We start from the raw sequence: 22,550 nt of genomic DNA, 5'->3' as shown, positions 1-22,550 counted from the left end.
CTGTGAAAAGACAAGGTAGACAGAACTCTAGCAGTATTGATGAAGAAAAAAAGATGCAATAAATAAACAGTAATAGAAGCAAAAGAGAATCATAAAGACAGTGGAGACTGAAAAGATCATAAGATGAGAAACTATGGCAATAGGTTCAAAGCAAGATATTTAGCAAATGTAAATTACTGAAATTGATTCCAAAAGAAAACCTGAACAAACCAACAACCATTACAAAAATGGCACTGATAGCCAGCCATTTGGAAATATCCAGTCCTCCAATGTAATAGAAATCTATTGCAAATCTTGCAAAAGATGTGGAATTTCATGAAATTGATTAAAGTGATGTTGGTGAACTGCTAGATCCACATGCAAAGTCACTAATACAGGAGGATCTTAGAGTTGGACAAGGTAACAAATGAAAAAGAGAAAACCAATAAGAATGAGGATGACATCAGTGCATCGAAAGAAAATAATTTGGTTTCATAGATTTGGGAGAGAGCCTTGGGAAAACTGGACAATGCCCTCCAACACTTTTGCAAATATGACCCTGCTGCAAAAAATCAAATGCAGTTAAGGATAATGAGCTACATGAAAATAATGTCCTCACAAATTAACACTTGATTTATAAGAATTAGCACACAGTATTAATTGTAACCTAAAATGTGTTAAATATAAGATAAATTCATTTTCATAAATTTTTGGCTGTATTATTTCAAGATAAAGTCCCAATCCAGTCTTTTTCTTTCACTGTGTAATCTAGGTCTCCATCTTAAATAGATTCACTCTAAGAGGGCCTTTTCTGGGAAAAGGAAGACCTCTTGTAGTCATTTCTATGTTTCTCAAACAAGCAATATGGTACAAATCCCCTCAGGAAAATGTAAAAAATACAAACTCTTGGGTTCCCTTGCAAGATGAATTCTGAATCTCCAAGAGTAGGACAAAACCTAGGACTTCATATTTTTAACAGTCATTTGAAGGGATCTTTATGATAATAAAGTAAATGTGGAGATAACTCCCTTAACTCATCCAAAACAAAATGATGAAGTTTATTCTGTCTTTGTCTCTCTCCCTCTCTCTTAACATTAAAAGTCTTTTTTTTTTTTACCTTTGTCAGTTGGCTTGTACTCACTGTATTCCTTTCTTTTTTCTTTTATTTTTTTACATGTCCTTTTCCTAGATCAGTGTCTAATCTATAAACAAGAGGTTTCTGAAACTATTAATGTAGTCTTTAGAATATACAACCTGTCCTCTTTTCATTTCGTTTTATTTTCTTAATATTTTTACACACCTTAGACAAATCAGAACTTTCTCTTTCCCCCGCTCCTTTAAAATTGAGTGTGAGTAATCTGTCTCAAATTTCTTTTTTCTACATTCCCTCAGCCTGCATTCTCCTGAGTCCACTTTACTGTATATTCATTTGGACATTCAACTGCTTTGCAAATATTATCATATTCTATTCTTTCTGTACTGCCTGACTGTCAGCTCCTGGGAGACAAACACCATGTCCTTCATTTCTTCTGTTTTTCCCCCACTGAGCCCAGAAGATTGACTAAGAATGACTAGTGTGCAGTATGCTTCACGTAGTGAGTGCTTAATAAATATTTTAAAACAGTATTAAAATGTTGAATAAATTTGACAGCAGCGCTGCTCCTTACCACTTCAAGTTCCAACACTTTCTAGGTCCCTTCTCTGCCTAGCAACCATTTCCCAACTACCTACATGTCCCCAGACATTTCATCCAGGCTGAAGCTCTCTTTTGATCCAGCTTTCCTTGCCTGAGTTATGGAAATATTGCTAACATGTTTTCCCCTAAGGAGTATCTGACTGCTACCCAAAAACCCTGCTGTGCAACCTGAGGTCGCCCTTTTTCTTTGGTGATAGTGGGTAAAGAAGGACAGTAAGGATGGAGAACGTTTCCTTTTCGGTTGCCCTCCTTCCCCCACCACCCCTAATCATCTTTCACAGCAAGACACAATGCCTCTATGCTTACTTTCATATCTCTAAAGATGCTTTTTTTCTTAGCACCTGAAGAGCGCTAATAATTTTACGTTAAGAGGTTTTAGTATTTTTAACTCAGATATTGTTTCTTCGCATGGTTTATTCAATACATTTTTCCCCCTGACCTAGTATAATCAGGCAGGCAACACTTTTAACATCATTCTCCTATTAAAAATGCCTTTGAAAAACACTATTCTGCTTATGTTGTATGTATCTAAAGTAGTAACGTAGAGAAAAGATCATTTTCTTTTTCTTGGATAAGAAATTGTGTTTTGCAAAGTATGTTGGCATCTATTTATTACTTTACTTAATTCTCACAACAACTTTGCTAGGTGGACAGGAGTCATTATCTCCAGGATATGGAACAGGAAACTCCAAGAAGTTAAGTGTCATGTCCCAGGTCACAAAACTGGACCCACACTGAAACAGAATTCCACAGTCAGTCTCATTTCCCATCTCTGCCAGCTCAACTTCACAGAATAAGCTCTATATGTCGACAGAGATAAGGCTGCTAGGAAGGAACAACAAGCGACAGATTCCGGAGGCTGACAGGGGAAGGAGGTGGGGGAGGGGTGGGGAAGGCGAGGAAAGTACCTAGCGCACGCGCAGATCGCCACTAGAGGGCCAGGACAGGGAGGAGGGTTGAGGAAAAAAGCAGCACTCCTTGCCAAACTCCATCTTCAACCTCTGGCTAACGCGCAGGCGCACTTCCTCAGGACTCAGGTAGAATGAAGCGGGCGGGCCTCGGAGTCGCGCAGGCGCGGTTGTGCGCGAGGCTGCCAAGATGTCGTCCTCCAAGTACGAGCCGTCCCGCCTAGCCACCCAACCCGCTACCCTCGACCCAGCTGAATACGACATATCTCCGGAAGCCCGGAAGGCACAAGCCGAGCGGTTGGCCATAAGATCCCGGCTTAAACGAGAGTACCTACTTCAGTACAACGACCCCAGCCGCCGAGGGGTCATCGTGAGTGAGGGGCCGGCCGGGTGGGAACCTAGGGCCAGAGTCTGGGCGGCCCCGTCGGACTTGGCGGCCCAGACTCGCCAAGGGGGACCGCACTGCGGGGCGGCCACCGTTCCCGAATTGTATTTTAGACGTGCGTCCTTGTCCAGGCCCAGGAGCAGACCAATTCATTCGCCCTTTGACCTTGGGCAGACAGCTTGGTGGTCAAGAGGACGGGTTTTGGTTTCACACCTGGCTGAGTTTGAGTCTCGGCTTAATCACTTCCCGCCTGAGTGATCTTGAAAAAGTCATTCAACTCTGATGCTTAGCCTCGACTTTCCTACCATGAAAATGGGACTACTATAATACTGCCTATCTTATGAGGATCAAAGGAGATATGGCACGTGACCGGCCAACACAGTGCTTGGTTGGTAATGAATGTTCAGAAAATGGGGGGGGGGGTGTATTTCTTTTAAAGCTGTTTTCCACTTTTCAATTAACAGTTCATAGCAATACTGGTCTCCCCTAATGGGACTATAGTGATAATAGTCTGTAGATATAAATGACTATAGATATAAACTTCAGTTTATATTTTTTGAAGACTTAAACACCCTACAGCTTGGGGCTTTGGAGTCAGAGGCCAAGGCACTACAACAGGCGAACTGTATGACCTTGTGCAATATCCTGAACCCTTCTGAACCTTAGTGTTCTGATTTTCACATATGGAAATGGTAGTACATTCTTCACTCCTAGCACATAATACATGTCCAGTAAACTGATAGCTATTATTATTTAAGAAGTGTGCTTTTAGATAAGTTTCTGTACAAGAGCTGTTTAAATATGATTTAAAAAAAATTTTTTCCCCCAACAGTTGTTTTGGTATTCTGTAGGAATTTTAGGAAATTGTAAGGACTGAAGGAAATTTACAATGTGCCGGGCACTACTGAAACTCTTTATATATGATATTCAAATACCACAGCTATTTAAAGAGTTAAGCTCTATTACTGTCCCCATTTTACAGATGAGAAAGATAACATGGGAGGGACAAGTATGTCATAAAGTGATACTCCGTTAGCAAGTGATAGAGCAGAATTTGAACCGAGTCTGTGTAACCCAAAGCATTTCTTAACCAGTTGGCTGTATTGTCTCCAGCCAGAACCCTTGTTTACTTGGGAGAAGTTGTGGAATGAAACATTCATTATGTACATACTCACATGATTGGGTTTGATATGCCAGATGGTAAGATGTAGTTAAAAAAAAAATGAGGCCCTGAGTCAGAATTGAAGTTTAAACTCCAGGTTTTCTCTTTTCCATTTCTGTGACCCAGAGCAGTTTTAGTTTTGCCATGTAAAACACATTTTACAGCTGCCTCATTGGTTGTTCAGGTTTTTTGTTAGGTTAATGAGTGCCTGAGATAATCATATATTGAGCAGTACAAGGAAATTCCTTACCTAATCTTTATGAATGATTGGTTCAGTGATAAATAATTGCTTGGGGTCTATTTATGCCAGGCCCTGTTTTAGGGGCTGTGGTAACAGTGAAGAACAAAACAGGCAGGCTCCTGTCCTCAGAAAGCTTTCTTTCCAGTGGGAGACAAGTAATAAGTTAAAAAAAATTGAATCATTTAGCATGTTAGATAGTGGTAAGTGATAAGAAGAAAAATAAAGCAAGGAAGGGGATTAGGAATGTGTGTATGTAGTCAGGAGGGAGAGCATCTGCAGTTTTAGAAAGGCTCAAGAAAGGCCTTGGTTGGAAGGTGACATTGGAGTAAAGATCTGAGAGAAGTGAAGTGAGGGAGCTAGCCATTCAGCTCTTTGAGAAAGTAGCATTTTAGGCAGAGGGGACAGCAGGTACAAGGATTCTTAGACAGGAGTGTGCCTGGTTAATCCCCCAAATACTGAAGAGACCATTGTGACTCAAGTGGAGAAAAGTGAGGACAGAGTAGGAAAAGATGTGATGGGAAAGGTAGCTGGGACTAGATCACGCCAGGCCTTGTAGGTCACTGTAAGGACTTTTCTGAGTCAGGAGTTCCATAATCAAGACTTAGATTTTAGCAACATCTCTGGCTGCTTAGTTTAAAAGAGACTATAGGGGGCAAAAGCAGGAGCAAGAAGACTAGTTAGGAATCTTTACAGTAATCTCTTAGTTGATAGTGGCTACAAAAGTAATGGCAGTGGAGTTGGTAAGAAGTGGTCAGTTCTGGTTATGGGTTGAAATTAGACCCAATCAGGTTTGCTGGCAGATTGGATATGTGGTGTAAGAGAAAGAGAGGAGTCAAGAATGAGTCCAAGGTTTTTGACCTAAGTGAAGAATGAAATTGCCTTTTACCGAGATAGGGAAGAATGTGAAAGGATCAGGGATGGAGGTAGAATGGCATATTGGGAAGTCAATTTGGGATACATCACATTTGCTTGTTAGTATGTCAACATTGAGCAGGGAGTGGGATAGTAAGTACATCTGGAGTTCAGGGTGGAAATCTAGGGCTGGAGGCATAACTTTGGGAGTCATCACCCTTTAGATGGCTACTTAAAGCCATATGACTAAAGGAGATCATCAAGGGAGTGCATGTAGATAGGAAAGACCCACAAGGTCTGAGGTCCAGTATTAAGAGATTGGGAGATAAGGAGGAAGAGAGCAAAAAAGACTTAAGAAGGAATGGCCTGAGAATTAGTAGGAAAACCAAGTTGGTGTGTGCCCTGGAAGTGAAGTGAAGAAATGATTTCAAGGAGTGTTCACCATGTCAGATGCTGCCCATAGTCCTCTGGACATGGAGTGGTGTCACAGGAGAACTGTCTCCCATGCCACGCTTTGGAACCTCTCTCAACAACAGTACCTCATTCAATGACCTATGGTCATGGGGATCTTAGTATTTTTATGAAATGAAATGTCTGTTTCAAGAAGACAGACCTGGCAGGTATTAAAGTGTAGAGAGGTGACTGGTAGATTGAGAATTCTGGCATGGGAGAATCATTCAAATATGTTAATAGCAGGAAGGGATGGATACTAGAGTAGATAGAAAAATTTATCCTTTCAGGTGTGGAGTTCAAACGTCCCCTTGAACCTGTATCTTGTGTCTTCACCTTCTTTACTATCTCTGCAAACAGTCTGGTTTAAAATGTTACTGTGGAAGATCCAGTTTAATTATTTTTGTCCTGTCAGTTATGACTTCTTGCTGTTGGTTAAGACCTTGAATGTTCTCTTTACAGCTTAGTATTGAAGTTTTAAAGCTGATTTCATATGCTTATTTTTATCTGTCAGTTAATTGGAGCAAATAATTTTCTAAAATCATTAGGGGATTTAGCTAATTAGATTTAATTTTGTGTTTAGGGTAGATTTGCTATTTTTACATAATTATTTCTGGTATAAATATATTAAAATTGATAATTACTTTGTTTCTTAACCAAGACAATCTGATTATTTTTCTTTAACAACCTTGTCCTTTTAAAAAACTATTTTAATAGTGTGAAATGTAGTAATTTTGCTCTTAAAATACTAGCCAAGTCAGCTCATAAAAAGTAAAGTTCAGAATTAGCCGACAGTCTTCCCCTTCCTGCAGTTTATTTGTAGCCTGGAAAAGATCAGTGTAGGGTAGCATTAGAAAGGGTTCTGGAAATAAAGTACACAGTATGATAGAGCATACAAAATCTGTTTGTCTCCATTGGAAATACTGTGTGGTTCTGTTGGTCGTATTTCAAGAAAGACAATGAAGCCAAAAACAATCCAGAAAAGAATAGGAAAAAATGATTTTAAAAAAAGTGCCTTCTCTGACAGCTTAAAATGATTGGGATTCTTATCTTAAATAAATAGAAAGCTGAAGGAGGATATGAGTCTTTTAAATTCTGAACAGGATCATCAGAGAATTATTCAACAAATACTAGAAATGAGGGATCTTCCCTGAAGGTATTTAGGAATATTCAGGGTATACCCTTAACTGTGGAAGAGGACAAAGGCCATCTCCTGTGCTTCTCCTCAAAGTGCTAATGAGACTGTTTCTCAGTGTAGAACTTAATCTCCTGTATCTTGTTTTCATTTTAGGAAGATCCTGCCTTGATTCGCTGGACCTACGCAAGATCATCAAATATCTATCCCAATTTCAGACCCACTCCCAAGACCTCACTGTTAGGAGCTCTATTTGGAATTGGGCCCCTCTTCTTCTGGTTTTATGTTTTCAAAACTGACAGAGTAAGTATTAGGACCTGATATTCGGTACCTGTGTGATGCGTTTCCCCTGTGCTGGCTGCAGCTCTCTCTCCCGATGATTCTACTGCTGCTACTCCCATCTTGCTCTAGACTTTTCCTCACTTCCTCTTCTTTTATCTTGATTCCTTTCTAGCAGAGTTAAAACAGACAGTTTCAAATGATATGTTTCATTTTATGGTTTTATCTTTTCAACTCGTATAGAAATAAACTTTCTTAAAAACCATGATGGTCTCTGGGTCTTTCAAATTTAATTTAATGGCTGCTTTAGAATTTGAAGTAATAAATTAATCAGTTTAAATATCTAAGACTTGAACTTAGCTCATGAAAGAGTTTTCTTAGTGTGTTTTACATGATGTAAGGAAATTATACTATGTATATTAAGCAAGAGAATACAGAAATAACTTAAAAAGTTAATTTTTTTCTCATTAGATGTACAGAAGTTAAACTTTTCTATTCTGATTAACCTTTAGATGTTATCTTTGCAAATTTTTATATTTTGTTTTTTTATTTCATTGTTTTAAAAACATGTTTATTGGGCTAAGTATTAGCAGAATACATATATCACTTAGTATGTTCTCTGTTTGCGTGATTATGTTGGTCACGCTTTGTGAATTAATGTTAAAACGTATTAATACTGTAACAGCAGAAAAGCAAAAGCAGCCTGTGGTGGGAATCACTGCCACCAGAGGCCTGGGTATGTGACTGCACAAAAAGCCAAGCTTATCTTTGACACTACACCCCCAGCCCCAGCTCCTCCTCGAGGCCTCATGTTACCATCTGCACTGGAGCCCACCCATGCAGCTGTGCCTTAAACTGGCCAACCCACTCTCCTGTATATATTTTGATTATCTGATAAATTATCACTTAACAGAAAGGTAGGCCACACTTATCCAGAAGGTATTTGCATTCTGCTTTCAGTGTATGCTATTTAGTGGGGTAATATAATTCTACTTACTAAAATATAGATAAGATAGTTTTCAATAGGAGTGTTTTCTTATTGTCCCTTTATTTCTTCAGATTACTACTTCCTCACTCCTACTCTGTGTGCTTTAGCAGTGGGGGATTGGAATTAGGTTTAGAGTATTTCATTCTGTTTTTCAGAGTCGTACCAGAATGCATTGTTTTTAATATACTTTCTTTCTTTGTCTCTACAGGATAAGAAAAAGAAGCTTATCCAGGAAGGAAAATTGGATCGAACATTTAACATCTCATATTAAGTCTGGCAATGATGATTATATATACTGTTGTTTAAATAAATCTGTTAATCATTAAATAGTTTATCTTTCTTAATATTACTTTGATTCAACAAACACTTGCTGAACATTGCATAATCCTTGCTTTGTAAGAGTTCACAGTTTAATGAAGAAACAGATTCATGTTCATCATTCAGTCAATCATTCAATGAATATGTCTGCTGTGAGCCAGGTATTTTGCTATATAGTGAGAATACAGCAGTCAGTAAGACACACTCTGACAACTGTTTACTCAACAGTTATTATTTGAATGATTTGAGTGCTTATTACTGGTACCCCTTAAGACCTAAGCTGTTGTTTGACTCCAGTCCCAGTGGTAAATGCAGCCGAACAGTTACAACCATGTGGTTAAAGAAAAAAGAGCGAGGGAGGGTGTAGCTCAGCGGTGGAGTGAATGCTTGACATGCATCAGTTCTGGGTACAGTCCCCAGTACCTCCATTAAATAAATGAGTAAGTAAATAAACAAATGAAATTACCTCCCCTCCCCCAAATAAAAAAAAAATAAAGAGATTCAGGAGAGTGATGCGGGCAAGCTGATGAAGCAGTTCTGTGTAGGGAGATGACACTTGATCTAGGCTCTGAAGATCACAGGGGCTGACAGCAAAACAGGAGCATAAAAGAGCAGAGTGTTGGGTATGGCTAGTATGGGGGCCACTGTGTGGCGAGAAGACAGGGAGAGTGGAAGCCATGCTGAGGAACAGAAGTAAAATGGTATAGAGCATGGACTTTGGAGGTCAGATACGGGCTGGAATCCTAGCTTGAGCTTAGCAGTTGGAATACCAGGCCTCTTTCCTCATCTACGGCATGGAGATAGTAATGCCTGCTACCTCATTAAGGTCATAAAGATGAAAATGAAGTAACAGAGTATTGCTCAGTAAAAGCTACCCCATGCTTTATAGTTCAGTTTTGCCACGGCGGCAATTTTATATAGATAAAGACAGTAAAAACAAGTGCTGTAGGGGGAACAGCACGCTCTGTAGGGCTGGCTTACATGAGTACATTGGTTTTAACTTTCAAAGTATATCCCAACTATTCTCTCATTTGATCCTTGTATGAGCCTAGAGTACCCCCAAAATGCAGAGCCTGAGAGAAAAGCTTGTATGTAGGTAGTTTAAGAAGGAGTGGGAGACTGGTAAGAGTGAAACAGGGATGAAGGGAAAGCCTATCAACTGTGCTCTTGGCCTTTTGCCACTGAGGGTAATGGGCTTAATTCCTATAGGAGCCTTCTGGGGAGCTCTGTGGGATGGACAGTTTTCCCTCCAGACATGGAAAAAACAAATACCTACTAGCCCTCTCCCTGCTGGTTAAGCGTTGTCTCATGCAGTTAATTCCCTCGCTCTCCCAGGAGTGGACATGCCTCATACATGCTGACTGGGTTCTTACAGGCATCTTATGGAGGAGGAAGGAAGCTTAGGGTAGAAAGCGGGTGCTGAGGTGAAGTATTGTCTGGTCACATCTGCAGGCCACTGAGCTGCAGCAGCAACTGGAGTAAAAAGATGGGCCAAGAGAAAGTGAGGCAGAAGAGGTGTATGATTTCCTCAACCACTCCCTGTACTGTTGAGCACATACTGAATCTAATCTGTAATGTGTCATTCAGGGTGGTGGTTGTGTACAGTCTCACGGTAGGAGGGCTAGTGGAACAAGCTACAGGCCACACAGTTGTGGCTGGTCCAAGGCCCTAACTGATAATCATTTCCCCCCATCATGCTCTCTAGATTTCCCTTCCCTTGGCCATCACTTTAGCAGATATACGTTTCTTGCCTGAGTCACCAGGACTTTAATTTCCAAGGCTAGAACCTCCGTTATTCTAGCATTGTTAGAGCAGGCAGATAGCTAGATATGAGCAGAGAAAGTGGGACACAGACCAAATGGCAGGAATTGGGCAGAAAGGAGGGGCACAGGCCAAATGCAGGAAACCACACATGTAAGCAGCACGGATCCTTGGGCAGAGAAAGAAAACCAGGAACCTTGGGGCTGATAAGGGATCATGCTTTTTGGGATGACAAGTGGCCTGGAGAAGAACAAAGAAAGGTGAGAAAAGGCAGGAATTTCTAGTGTCCGAATGTAACCATTTGCTCATTATGCCCTCATTTCAATAAAATTTGCCTTGCAGATCAGAAGTACCCATCTTGCACCGACGCCATGACACTTCCAATCCAGACTAAATAAAGACAAAAATCCCTCCTCCCTTTGGGAACATGGAGTTGGGATGATAATCAGGGAATATGACACCCCAAATCCTTCCCTCCCAATGAATATTCCGCCCATTCATTTTTACACCCTATGTAGCTAACTTGCCAAAGAAACTCAGGGCAGCCGCTCACCTGAGCCTGCCCGCTCTCCCCTAAGAGTGTGCTATCCATTCTTTAATAAATCCTCACTTTACCTTTTTAACCACTACATCTTGTCTCTGAATTCTTTCTGGGACGGGACAAGAACCTGGAACACCGGTTTCATCTATGGGCAACAGCATCAACAGGCTTTTGTCTCAACAACTGCTTGTTTACAGTTATCACCGGACATGGAAGGACCGAGATGCAACAGTGAATCCCCTGGGTGCCAGGCATATCTCTGCCCCCATTTTGTAGCAGCAACCCTGGCTCCCTGTAATCAAGGTCACTTAGTGTTGCCAGTATGGAATTTTTTTTTTCTTTTTGTCTCCTGTTTCCCAGGTACAAGAAGCCCCAAATGGCCAGGAGATAGTTATAGCTTCAGATTAAAGTGAAATCCTGAGCTACTGTGATTTATAATAGATATTTGGTCTTTGTTTCTGGGACAGAGCTAAAACCCTCCATATTTCCTAGGTGATAAATGGATAAGGGTGTCTTTGTTATGTTAACGAGATGACTTTAGGACCACACCTTAGGGTGGGGGCTGGCTGCCTAGAGAACCAACCATGTGATTAGAGGGTTGGAACTTTCAGTCCCACCCCCCTCACCTTACCTTTGTATCCCTACTCTGCCACTTACTGATGAAATGACCTGGAATATTTTTAAATTCTGTGTTTCTTTATCTTTAAAATGGATAAGCTAGAATACACTGTTATTAAGCTCATTGTTTAATGAGTTATCACCTATAACATATTTAGAACAGTGGCACACATTAAGGTTTCAGTGAGTGTTTACTATTACTATCCTTATACCTAATTAATGAAAACGTTTTAATTTGCATTTCATTTATTATTGAGGTGTAATTTTCATCTATTTTTGTCAATTTAAATTTATTTTGTTATTTGCTTGCTCAAATCCACTGCCCAATTTTTATGATGTAAAGTGTCTTTTTTCTTAATGATTTTAAGGCTTATACAAGATAAATTAAACATATTAATCCTTGACTTTACCAATTTTCTTTCCTGAAGAGTTATTCTAATATACCTCTGTAACAGGAAAGACTTTTACAGTATACCTTTTGTGCCTAAACTTTGAAAGAAGGCAGTACCCAGAGAGGCATAGGCAGAATTTTTTAAACACTTTTTTAACATTGACAATTATTGAATAATGTGTTCTTGAGAGTTTAATCAATTTCAAAAGATTTTTTGAGGGGGTAGGAGTATAGCCCAGTGGTGGAGCACACTCTCAGCTCGCACAAGGTCCTGTGTTTAATCCCCAGTACTTTCGTTAAGGGGAGGGGGGAGAAACTTGAAATATAAGAAATAATTTTCTTTAAGATTTTTTTTTTTTAATAATCAGGAACAGTGCCCCAAATCACACTCAGGAGTGGTCTGATGAGAACACAAACTGTCATCTCATCTGAGCACTCTGTGCTGCCATGTGTCTGACTGATGCTGCTAGCCCTGGGCACAGAGTACAGATGCCCACATTGGTATGCTGCCTCTGTTGACCCAAGAACTCAAGTCTGTTACAACTACAGCCACTGGAAAGAGTTCCTTAAGGCCCCTGTGTCTTCCAGTCACTTGATCCCAAGTCCAGAGCATATGATTAGCTGAGTCCCGGTTATGTGCCTAAATTCTAGCTGCAAGGGAGACTGCAAAAGCAAGCATGTGGCACATTCAGCTCTAAAGCAGGGAAGGAATTCCCAAACATAAGACAGTGGTTCAAATGTGAGCACCCCAAAAATGACAGGTGTGTACTGAGGAAGGTAACCAGGAACCAGATCATAAGGCCCTGATCACAAGTAAGAAGTTTAGACTGCAACCTGATAGCAGTGGGAGCCACTGAAGATGTTATGCAGGAGTAACCTGATTGAATTTTCATTCCTGGAAGATCATTCTGGATCCTGGAAGAAGATCTTAAGGTAAGAGAGACTGGAGGATGACCAGTAATCAGGCTGTTGTAAGACTTCAGGCCAGAATTATTTTTAATTTTTGAGCCAGCTCTTGATGCAGAACAAGGCAGCCCCTGCCAATCCAAGGATGGCTCATTTAGATGGGAACTTGTGGAAAGCTTTATGAAAGTCTAAATGTATTATCTCTATTAGTTCCCCTTAATGCACATGTATGAGACGCCAGTCTTCTTAATAATTCCTTATCCTTGTACAACATCCCTTCCCTTCTCTGGAACAATATTGCTTCTCTAACAGGCTGGTTTGTTTAAGTACTATGTCTTTTTACCCTTTATTATGGAGCCTGCCTGGAGAAAAAAATTACATTCATGCTCTGATCAAAAAATCCCACTGGGTTTAGCCCCTGATTTATTTTCTGTTTTATTCTTTCTCATTCCTGGTGGCACCTGACAGAGTCTTCTCATAACTTTGGGGGAGATACAGAGTATTGATTATTTCTACATTCTTCAGGATCATTAATGGGGTATTTGAAGAGATTAGAGACCCAAACAAGAAACTTTCTTGATCAAATATGTATGATTTTAAAATATGAACAGCACTTTAAAATTAGTAAAATATATAATGCTATATATAAGTACATTCAAAGATTTTAAATTTTCAAAGCTTCTACTACCACTTTCTACCTTTCTATGAACAAATGGAATTTTATCATGTTTCTATTATAGGACCCTATAACTATGATTGTAATACTTCCAATAGTTTCCTCTCTGGCTGCCTTGTTTGCTGACATTTCTCTAGCTGAGCTAGAGATTCCTTCTGCTGATGCCCACTGTGGCCTGGAGAGACACTGATCACTGTCATCTACCTAGAGACTCTTCATCACTCCAAGAAGGAACAGTGAGCATCGATTTCATAGCCAAGCTTCAGGATTTATAGGATTAAAGTCAAACTGAAAGTCTGACATCTGCCCTCTGAATGTCCCTGGAGATTGATGGCTAATAAAAAAAAAAAAATCTGAGATTTTTGGAGCAAACCTGAACTAGAGTTCAAGGTCATTTCCCTCATAATCACAAGGAGTATCACTTTATCAGCTTAAAGTTAATTCTTTGCTTAACACCAGTTACATTTAAATCATTCATCCCTTATTTAATAATTAGGCTCTGGAAAAATCTTGAGAGTAGGGGAAAGCAGCAACTGGCTGAGGATGCTCCAAAAATCAATATAGGAGGGACCTGGGGGCTGCAATCTGATATAAAATTGTCGTAAGTAGGAGGAGAAGGTGGGAGGGGACTTCTCTTCAAACTACACGTATACAGTTAAGCACTTTGTTTTCTACTTACATTGTATATTTCACATCAATTAAAAACAAAATTTTCTAAAGAGGGTTTTATCCCTGCTGTATATGAGATGGAGAAAGCATCAAAGAGCATTATTATTATTTTATATAGAGTAGCATGAGTGAAGGTAGATGGAGAGGGAGGGTTTCAGTAACCCCAACATCATCTAACAGAAGCTAGATGGGCAGCTTCTCCTCCAAAATCATGTTCTGCAGGGGGAGTGGCACAGAAGAAATTTGGTCCCATCAGGGAGTTTGGGAAGAGACATCACTGCAGACCACAAGGAGAATGAGCTACTGTTGGTTTGTTTGGGGTTGGTTGGTTTCCTAGAGCCACTGGGACAGAGGAGCCTGTGTCCTGTTGAATTCTAACAGGACACTGGCCATCAGTTCTCTGCATTGATCAAATGCTTACTGAGCCCCGGTCATTTACTAAGCACTGAGGATACCAATATGGAGATAAAGCTTCTTCTTGGAGGAACTCACAAGAGAGAAAAACAATTACAGCAGCCAACATTTATTAAGCTTTTGCTTGTTCCAGGCACTAAGCTAAAATAAATGCTTTCCATACCTCCCAACATACCTTAAAAATCACCATTACGCAGATGAGATTTCAAGAGGTTAAATCATTTCGCTCGAGTCCTCCAGCTAATAGGGCTGGGATAGAACTTAAATTTGGGCAGCCTGACTCCAGAGGGCATATCTTTAACTATTGTTTGAAAGGGATAAAAACTGATGCTGTGAGGAGCCCAATACTGAAAAAGGACACCTAATCTGGCCTGGAGTTGTTTGAAAGACAGCGCTTTCAAGAACAGGAACCCCCATGTGCACTTTTAGGTTTTGTAGCACATTCACAAGTATATAGAATGTTAGAGTTGGACGGATCTTTAAAGATCTTCTAGTCTCACAGCCTAACTCTATGGGAAAAGTGTTGATAGGAGAAACCTGGCCAATTCTTCAAGAAACTCTGCTAAAGAACTCTCATTCATCCCTGGTGGGAATGCAGAATGGTAGAGTCACTCTGGAAGACAGTTTGGCAGCTTCCTACAAAACTGAACACACTTTTATATTATGACACAGCATCCATTCTCCTTGGCAGTCACCAAAAGGAGGTGAAAACTTAGGTCCACACAGAAACCTGGATTTGGATGTTTCTAGCAGCTTAATTCAGAATGGCCAGAACCTGGAAGCAACCAAAGGAAGGCTGAGTAGGCAGAGCACGAAGGATTTTTAGGGCAGTGAAACTACCCCGTGGGACACTACAATGGTGGATACAGGTCATTATACATTTGTCCAAGCCCACAGAAGGTACTGTGCCAAGAGTAAACACGAATGTGAACTATGGGCTTTTGGTGATAACGGTGTGTCTACGTAGTCTCATCAGCTGTAACAAGTCTACCACCCGGGGGGGATGTTGATAACAGGGAAGGATGCATGACTGAAGGCAGGGAGTATTTGGGAAATCTCCGTACCTTCCCCTCAGTTTTGCCGCGAACCTAAAACTGCTCTAAGAAAATAAAGTCTATTAAAAAAAATAACAACTCTGCTAATTTGAAGATCAAGATTCTAGGTTTTGATTAAGAACTAAAAAAACTTAAACTCACGAGCTCAAAAATTAAACAAGAAGTCCAAGTAGATGAGGATAAAGGCTTGAACAGATTGTCCATGTAACCTGTTTGTGAATAGAAATGAGACCGCTGGGACAATTGAGACAATTGCCAGCCACCTCCTTACCTTATACAAACAGAAGACTTGAAAAGCCATTTTGTCACAGGCAAAGCTCACTGGGGTCCTGGGGAAAAGTAAGACGGAATCTAGGTGATAAAGTCTAACCTCTTCCACGCTCAGTCTAGTTTCACCTGCCCACATGGAGCCGAGTGCAGAGGTCTGGCACCTAACGTGTGGTATCAGAGCTCCTAGCGCAGAACCGCCGACTGGGCACCTCAGTTCAAGATGGCGGTGACGTGCTGCGTGAGGAGACGCTGTGGCCGCGCTTCAGTCTAAAGCGTCGGGAGCAGCGCGGCTGCGCATGACCCGCAAGCCCTCCGCCCCGCCCCCCTCAGAGAACCCTGTAAAGCAGCCCGCGGGCTGGCTGTCTTGGGAGACCATGTGCTCTAGAGCCTAAGCTCCCACCTCTCCAGTCATTGATCAAAGAATAAAGCTTTCTTTTGCTTCTGAGGCAGACTTGGTATTGTTCTACTGGCTCAAAAGATGGACATGGAGCAGAAGGACGCTTGCTGGGGCCAACCCGGGAAGGTTGGTAACAATTTTAATAAGGATGTATTTGGCGAAAAATCAGGCAGATGTTTGGAGCATTTTCTGTGTAAAGCAAGTATTAGTAGATTTGTCTCTTCTCGGGGCTGTGAGAGTGAAGATACTTGATTCAAAGCCAATACCTCTCATATTATTCTTGCCGAATTCCCGCAGAAAGGTATTCATGGCGGGAACTAGCGGGAACCACCAGCACTCACTCTCCTCTCTTTTCTTCTGATAGAACCCCGATTTGTTCAGGAGGCTGGTGGAATTCCCTTTATCTCAGGGAGGAGGGACATGACCCCAGCCCCAGGGAATGAATCTGAGATTGGTCTAAGGGTGGACATGTGACCCAGTTCTGTGTATGAGACAAAAGGAAAATGTATTGGGGAGAACTTCCTTGCCTGAATAAGACATTTCCCAGGGAGGAATCCTTCTGTCCCCTCACTTTTGCTTTCCTCCCTTTGTGTCTGTCCTAGCACATGGAAGTGAGGCCTAGAAATGAGATAAAGAAAAGACAATATACTGAGAATAGCAGAGCAGAAAACCAGAAAGAACTTGGTTTCAGGATCACTTCATGTTATCATTGTCGTCATCCTGACCTGCAGCCTCAGACTTCTTTTATGAGTTGAAGTCCTCGTTGTTAAGCTAACAGTAGCTTTTCAGTTATGATTGAATGCACTCTCAATTGATACCATATCCTTTTATTAAGAGAAGTGGTATCATAACATATACCTGTCCTTCAGATTTTAATTTTTTTAAAGGATCCAAAATAAGGGCAGTAAATGCTCATGAATGAGCAAAACTGCCTCATTTGTTAAATTTCTTTTCCAGGGACTGTATAGAGTTGCATGCACTTAGTTGTTTTTTTGTTTGTTTGTTTGTTTGTTTGTTTTTTTACGAGGTATCACTGTTAATAGTGCTGTAGTGAGTTGTGTCCAAACTTCTGATATAATTTTAGATTTAAAAGACCTAGAGTAGGCTAATTAGAGTCCAAAGGCCCATGTGATTAGGCAAGATTCCACCAGGAAAATCTCTGTAGTTAGTCATATGCGAACTACTTACATCAAAACCACTTTAGATTCTGTCTTAATTTTCACTTTAATTGAGCTATTAATATGTACTGTTGAGATCTTAAATTGAACTTCAGTATGGTTTTCTTGTTTTAAGAGCTAAAAGATGATGAAAAGAAGGCAGTATGTACTTCTAAATTTTCCACACTTTGGGCTTCTGTTATTTATTGCTTTAGAAAGATACATGCCTTCCTCCCCATCTAAAGCCTAGTTTATTTAGGGACAAGGACCTTGGCTTACTCATTCCAGTGTATCCTACGGTAGGTAACACAATAGCCTCTCTGAGGCAGGAACTAATACTTATTCACTGAGTCACAACAGCAATAATAAACAATAACAATAATAATAACTGAATTTGCCTATGCTCACTATGTGCTGAAAGCAGTGCTCTCAATGTGTCGTCTCATTTAGCCCCCCACCAAATCCTTGTGAAATAAATCATTTATTTTCTTCTTTCAAATGAGGAAAATGCAGCTCAGAGAGATTAAGTCACTTGTTCAAACTCATTCAGCTATGAAAGCACAGTCTGGATTCTGGAGTCTGGGTTCCTTATGAAGTAGGTACTATTATTAGCCACATTTTACAGCTGAGGAAACAGAGGCTCAGAGAGGTTAAGTAACTTGCTCAGGGTCACACAGCTAATAAGTGATAGAGCCTGGATTTGAAACCAAGCAATCTGGCTTCAGCGTCTGTCCTCTTAATTATGTACTACATTGACTCAAAAAGGATACATTTTGGACATACCTCAGATTTGTCATGCAATTATATAAACCTGATTATATCAAATTGAAAGCTGATTACTAAGTATAACAAAGAAATTTAAATGTCAGCTCTCAAGCCTCTTATTTTTTTCCTTTTTAACAGTAAAATATCTTTCCAGAGGACCTTCCAGAACTTCCTTCAAACCCAAGAGTGATCACTCTTTCATCACTCTGGAAAACTACAACACAGAAAATGCATATTAACTTTTATAAATAATTTACATCTAGGCCTTAGGTTTCATACCTTCTCTTTCCTCCCCACACTCTCCCTGTGCCCCAGCTGAGCACCAAATCTTGTGCTTTTTGGAGGGAGGCAGTGGCCCTCCCCACCACTGCCTTGTAGCCTGCTTTTCCTCCTGGGTAATCCCTCACTACACCCCCAACCCCATCCCATATCCTTCCATGTTGAGAGATCCCTGCTACACCCCCCCCCGCCCCCGCCTTTCTATAGACCCTAGGAAGCCCAGAGTTTGGACCAGGATTTGGGGTTGGAAACAGAATGTTTTGCATACTAATTTTCTTTAAATCTTTAGATTTAGGTAGTTTCTTTAAAACTGTGGTCCTCAGCCTTACCTGTGCATTATTAGAATTACCTGAAGAGTTAAAAAAAAAAAAAAACCCTCTCATTTGGGTTCTATGTACAGTAGTCCTAATTTAGTTGATCTGAAATGCACCCTGGGCACTTGGAGTTTTAGAAAGTGCCAGGAGATCCAATGTACAGCTGAAGCTGAAAACCACTGGGTCGAGAGCAGGGTCTCTCAGCCTCAGCACTATTGACATTCAGTTCTGGATAATTCTTTGTCCTGTGCTTTGTAGAAATGTTTGCCAGCATCCGTAACCTTTACCTACTAGATGCCAGTAGTACCCTCCCTAGTTGTGACAACCAAAAATGCCTCTAGACTTTGTCAGATGTCTTGGGCAAAGGGAATAAAATCACCTCTATTGAAAACAATTGGTCTAGAGCCATTGCCGGTAGCCCCGTCTGTGAAAGAAGTCTCTCAAAAAGTAAAGAGAAGAGTGGCTTCTATTTCATTCTCTCTAACGTGAAACTATATAAAGATGAAGGGATCTGGCAGAAAACCCTCCTGTCATTGGAGGAAACCTAATCAGGTTGCCTTTAAAAAATATTTCTTTTATTTCTAAGAAAAGAGATTGTTTATTTCTTGAGGAGCGTGGCACAGGAGGGTATCTTCAGGAATAGGGAATTAAGGAAATGTTACAGATCTTTCTAGCTGATCTGAAGCACAACAGAAGGAAACTAAATCTTTTTTTAATTAGCGTGAATAGCCTGGCCTGGTGAAATATTGTCTCCTGCCGGCAAGTTGCTGCCAGCAGTGGGGAGATAAAGTACATGGACTTGGATGCTAAATGGATGTAAACCCAGAATATTTCCTTAGCCCTAGGAAGGCTTTGCCACCAAGCTGATGATAGAGTGAACCAAAGTGGATGAGAGTCCAGGTTTGTGTAAAAGAGGTGGGTTAGAATGAGCTCATTAAGGAAGCGCTGGAGTTTGGGAATAAAGTATTTAGTAGTTGCCTTAGTTTGGGGCTATTTGGGAGAAGAGCCTAGGATGCACCATAGGGGAGTGGAGAGGTGAGAAGGAAGAAGCTACTACTGGATGCATCATCAGAAGTTGCCACCATGGGCAGTGGAGCTTACTCCCTCTGGAAGTTGCAGGGAACCTGGGCCAAACATGAGCCTCAGAGGTTTGGGGCAAAAGAGCTGGTGTATTTATCCACTAATTTCCATTTGTCATTGGCTGAGGGCTATGTCCAGGGCCATTCAATCTTCAGCAGTTTTGTTCTGATCTGGGCCTCAGGCATTGTTGCCAGTGTGATGCTGGCATTTGGAAGCGGCTGGTCAACTCTGGATGGTGACTGCTGATGTGATGTAGGTGAGCCACTGGCAACTTCTGCTATAGTGGTCAATTTTAAAATTTATTTAAAGGTATTAACTACTTTACTAGTTAACTGTGTTTAATTTTCAATAAAGACTTCTTTATGTTAGGGAGCATTGGGAAGGCACACCAGCCTCTGTCACCCTCAAAGATAACTTCACTTTATTGCTTGGGACCATGAAATGCCACTGCCAGAAACCCAGCAGCTGTCCCAGGCTTGCCCTCAACTCTGGTTTCCTGCACCCCTTACATCCAGTCCACTAACAAATTCTTTCAGGTCTACTCCAAAGCTTTCAGGGATTTGTCCACTCTGTCCCTGCTATCACCTCATTAGTCCAGGACTATTGCAATGGCCTGCTGCTGGGTTCCTCATATCCACTCCTCTTTCAGTTCCTTAAACCCTCAAGCCTTTTTCTTAGAATGTTCCTTTTCCCTACCCCACCCCGGCTTCCAATGACTGGCTCCTTCCTGTGCTTTAGGTCTGGCTAAATGTCACTTGGAAGGTCATTGAAGACCTTCCTCTCTAAAGAACAATCTCTCCATCCCACCTGTCATTCCAATCTCAGTTCCTATTTGTTTTTTGCATATTTTACAATTTGTAATTATTTTGTTTGTGTATTTTATCTGTCTCCCTGTTTAGAATGTAAGTTCTGTAAGAACAAGGACCATGTCTATCTCCTTGACCACCATATGCCCATAGGAGTGCCAGATTTAGCAAATAAGAATACAGGCTTTTCAGTTAAATTTGAATTTCAGATAAACCACAAGTAATTTTTTAGTATAAGTATGTCCAAATATTGCACAGAACATACTAAAAATTATTCATGATTTATCTGAAATTCACATGTAACTGGGCATCTTGTATTTTAAATGGCAACCTTAGTGCCTAGACCTTAATATAGCTGACTCTTATTACAGATTATTAGATAAAAATTTGTTAGCAGCATATCAAAATTGCTGCCATGGCAACAAATGGGGGAAATGTGCTAAAACTACAGAACTAAAGTAGTGACAGATACCACTTCCTATTCCTTTCTGTGCTGATTTGCCTGTCCTCTCACTGCAGGAGAACCTAACCACCTGGTCCAGGCTCACGGATGCCCTTTCCTGGCCACCCCCCATCAGCCTTGTCAAGACCTGATTATAACCAATTGCCACTTTCACAACAACCAGCAAGTATTTATTGAGTTATTAAGCTGGTAGAAACTTCCAAATACATTTCTATAAATGTTTGATTCATTTGACTTTGAAAAAGTGAGTCCTCATTTTAACCAACCCCCTCCCCCAATACTGCCTCAGGGTGTGCGTGAGATTTTTAAAGGAAATCACACAAATCTATTTTCAATAATGGTATCAGTGCTCCAGTCTCAGTCAGGTCCTGCAGGGTTCCTGGAGTCTGGGGTGAAGTGGCTCTTGAGAGGTTCCCAGCACGTGTAGTAGTTCTCATCCAAACAGTTAGAGGTCTTCAGCCCCCACTTGGTGACAGCCATACTTAGAGAAGACTCAAACATAAATGCCTATAGGAAATGAGGATGGGACAAGAAAGAAGTGAGATGGATAATAAAACACATTTGATTAGATGTCAAGAGAGAAGACATGGGTAGGTAGAATCTTTGAATAACAAATCATGTGTGCTAGCATGGTGAGAAAACTCCAGCCTTGGGTTCTGGCTTTGGTCTTACTACTTGTAAGTGGGTGATAGCTTGTGCAAGACCCTTAACTTCTCTGAGCCCCACGATTCATTCTATAAAATAGAATCTGGCATGTAAGCATTGTGTTGTCCCTGTAGCATCATGGAACTAAATTTGCTGGATCCAAGGGCAGAGGTGGGAGAGTCCTAGGAATATTCTTTTCAGGGGCTATCGCTGTGGTTATGTCCTTGTGAGGGTGAACACATCTCCCATTTTGCAGAAGAGGAAACTCAAGTTCAGAGCTGGGAAATGACTGTTTAAGGTGACAGTAGTGAGAAGTCACAGAGCTGGGATTTGAACTTTCCTTTTTCAGGACTCTAACCAAGAAATGGGCTGGGAGAAGAGAAAGGAGGGCTGGAGGAGAGTGAAGGAGGAGGAGGAGGGAAGGAGGGAGCTGGAAAAGCTGTAGTACTTTTAAAAGCCCTATCCCAGAAGGGTATGGATGGCAGGTGTCCCACTGTGTTCAGGTGGGTTTTGTCTGCAACAGAAAGAACATGCAAGGGCTCTGTGCATCCTAGACACTCTAGCTTCACCTGCTAATTTTCCTACCCTCTGTGGCTTAAAAAAAATAGCCTACAATTCTTATATGCTCACATTGTTGGAAATTTTAAAAAATAGATGGATGAAAGGAAGATAAAAATTCTCTTGACAACCCAGAGAACCCACATTAATGTTTGGTATCTAATATACATTAACTTCTTTTTACCTAAAACAATGGAGATGATTGTCCCTGCCTGACTTCCCATGACAGGCTTGATGTGAGGACCAGATGAGATCATATGGAGGTGCTGTGCACGTTATAAAGCACTATTCACATACAAAGGTCATTATTATGGCCATAATTATTGTTGTCTCTTCACTGACTGCTTCTTAGGAGCCTTGCTGTCTGACTGGAGTAACAAAAGCCCATCCCA

At 40.9% G+C, this 22,550-nt stretch overlaps 2 protein-coding genes across 3 annotated transcripts in view; one reads left to right on the top strand and one right to left on the bottom strand.

Annotated features, from left to right (window-relative positions):
• The first annotated feature begins 2,715 nt into the window (after positions 1-2,715).
• NDUFB4 (NADH:ubiquinone oxidoreductase subunit B4) lies at positions 2,716-8,402 on the top strand. Its single transcript, XM_010981564.3, has 3 exons — positions 2,716-2,953; positions 6,965-7,111; positions 8,284-8,402. Exons 1-3 carry the CDS (start codon positions 2,774-2,776, stop codon positions 8,344-8,346), a joined length of 390 nt encoding a protein of 129 aa, XP_010979866.1. The 5' UTR covers positions 2,716-2,773; the 3' UTR covers positions 8,347-8,402.
• Positions 8,403-21,103: 12,701 nt separating this feature from the next.
• The window catches only part of HGD (homogentisate 1,2-dioxygenase), a 43,556-nt gene continuing 42,109 nt past the window's right edge, over positions 21,104-22,550 (bottom strand). For both annotated transcript variants that reach the window (XM_064494799.1, XM_031455075.2), the window contains one exon: positions 21,104-21,462. In XM_064494799.1, the coding sequence (XP_064350869.1) occupies positions 21,313-21,462 (150 nt within the window). In that variant the 3' untranslated portion in view covers positions 21,104-21,312. The remainder of the gene's footprint in view (positions 21,463-22,550) is intronic.

Source organism: Camelus dromedarius, chromosome 2 (assembly GCF_036321535.1).
Source record: "Camelus dromedarius isolate mCamDro1 chromosome 2, mCamDro1.pat, whole genome shotgun sequence".
NCBI classification, from domain to species: Eukaryota; Metazoa; Chordata; class Mammalia; order Artiodactyla; family Camelidae; genus Camelus; species Camelus dromedarius.
The sequence above is the reverse complement of the archived record's forward strand: the minus strand, read 5'-3'. Positions and strand labels throughout refer to the sequence as shown.

What these genes read in the sequence shown, in the direction of transcription:
- NDUFB4 (XM_010981564.3), top strand. Translation starts at nt 2,774, where the DNA reads ATGTCGTCCTCCAAGTACGAGCCGTCCCGCCTAGCCACCCAACCCGCT. An exon ending in CCAGCCGCCGAGGGGTCATC is followed by an intron (nt 2,954 to 6,964) that starts GTGAGTGAGGGG and finishes TTTTCATTTTAG; the next exon opens with GAAGATCCTGCCTTGATTCG. An exon ending in ATGTTTTCAAAACTGACAGA is followed by an intron (nt 7,112 to 8,283) that starts GTAAGTATTAGG and finishes TTGTCTCTACAG; the next exon opens with GATAAGAAAAAGAAGCTTAT.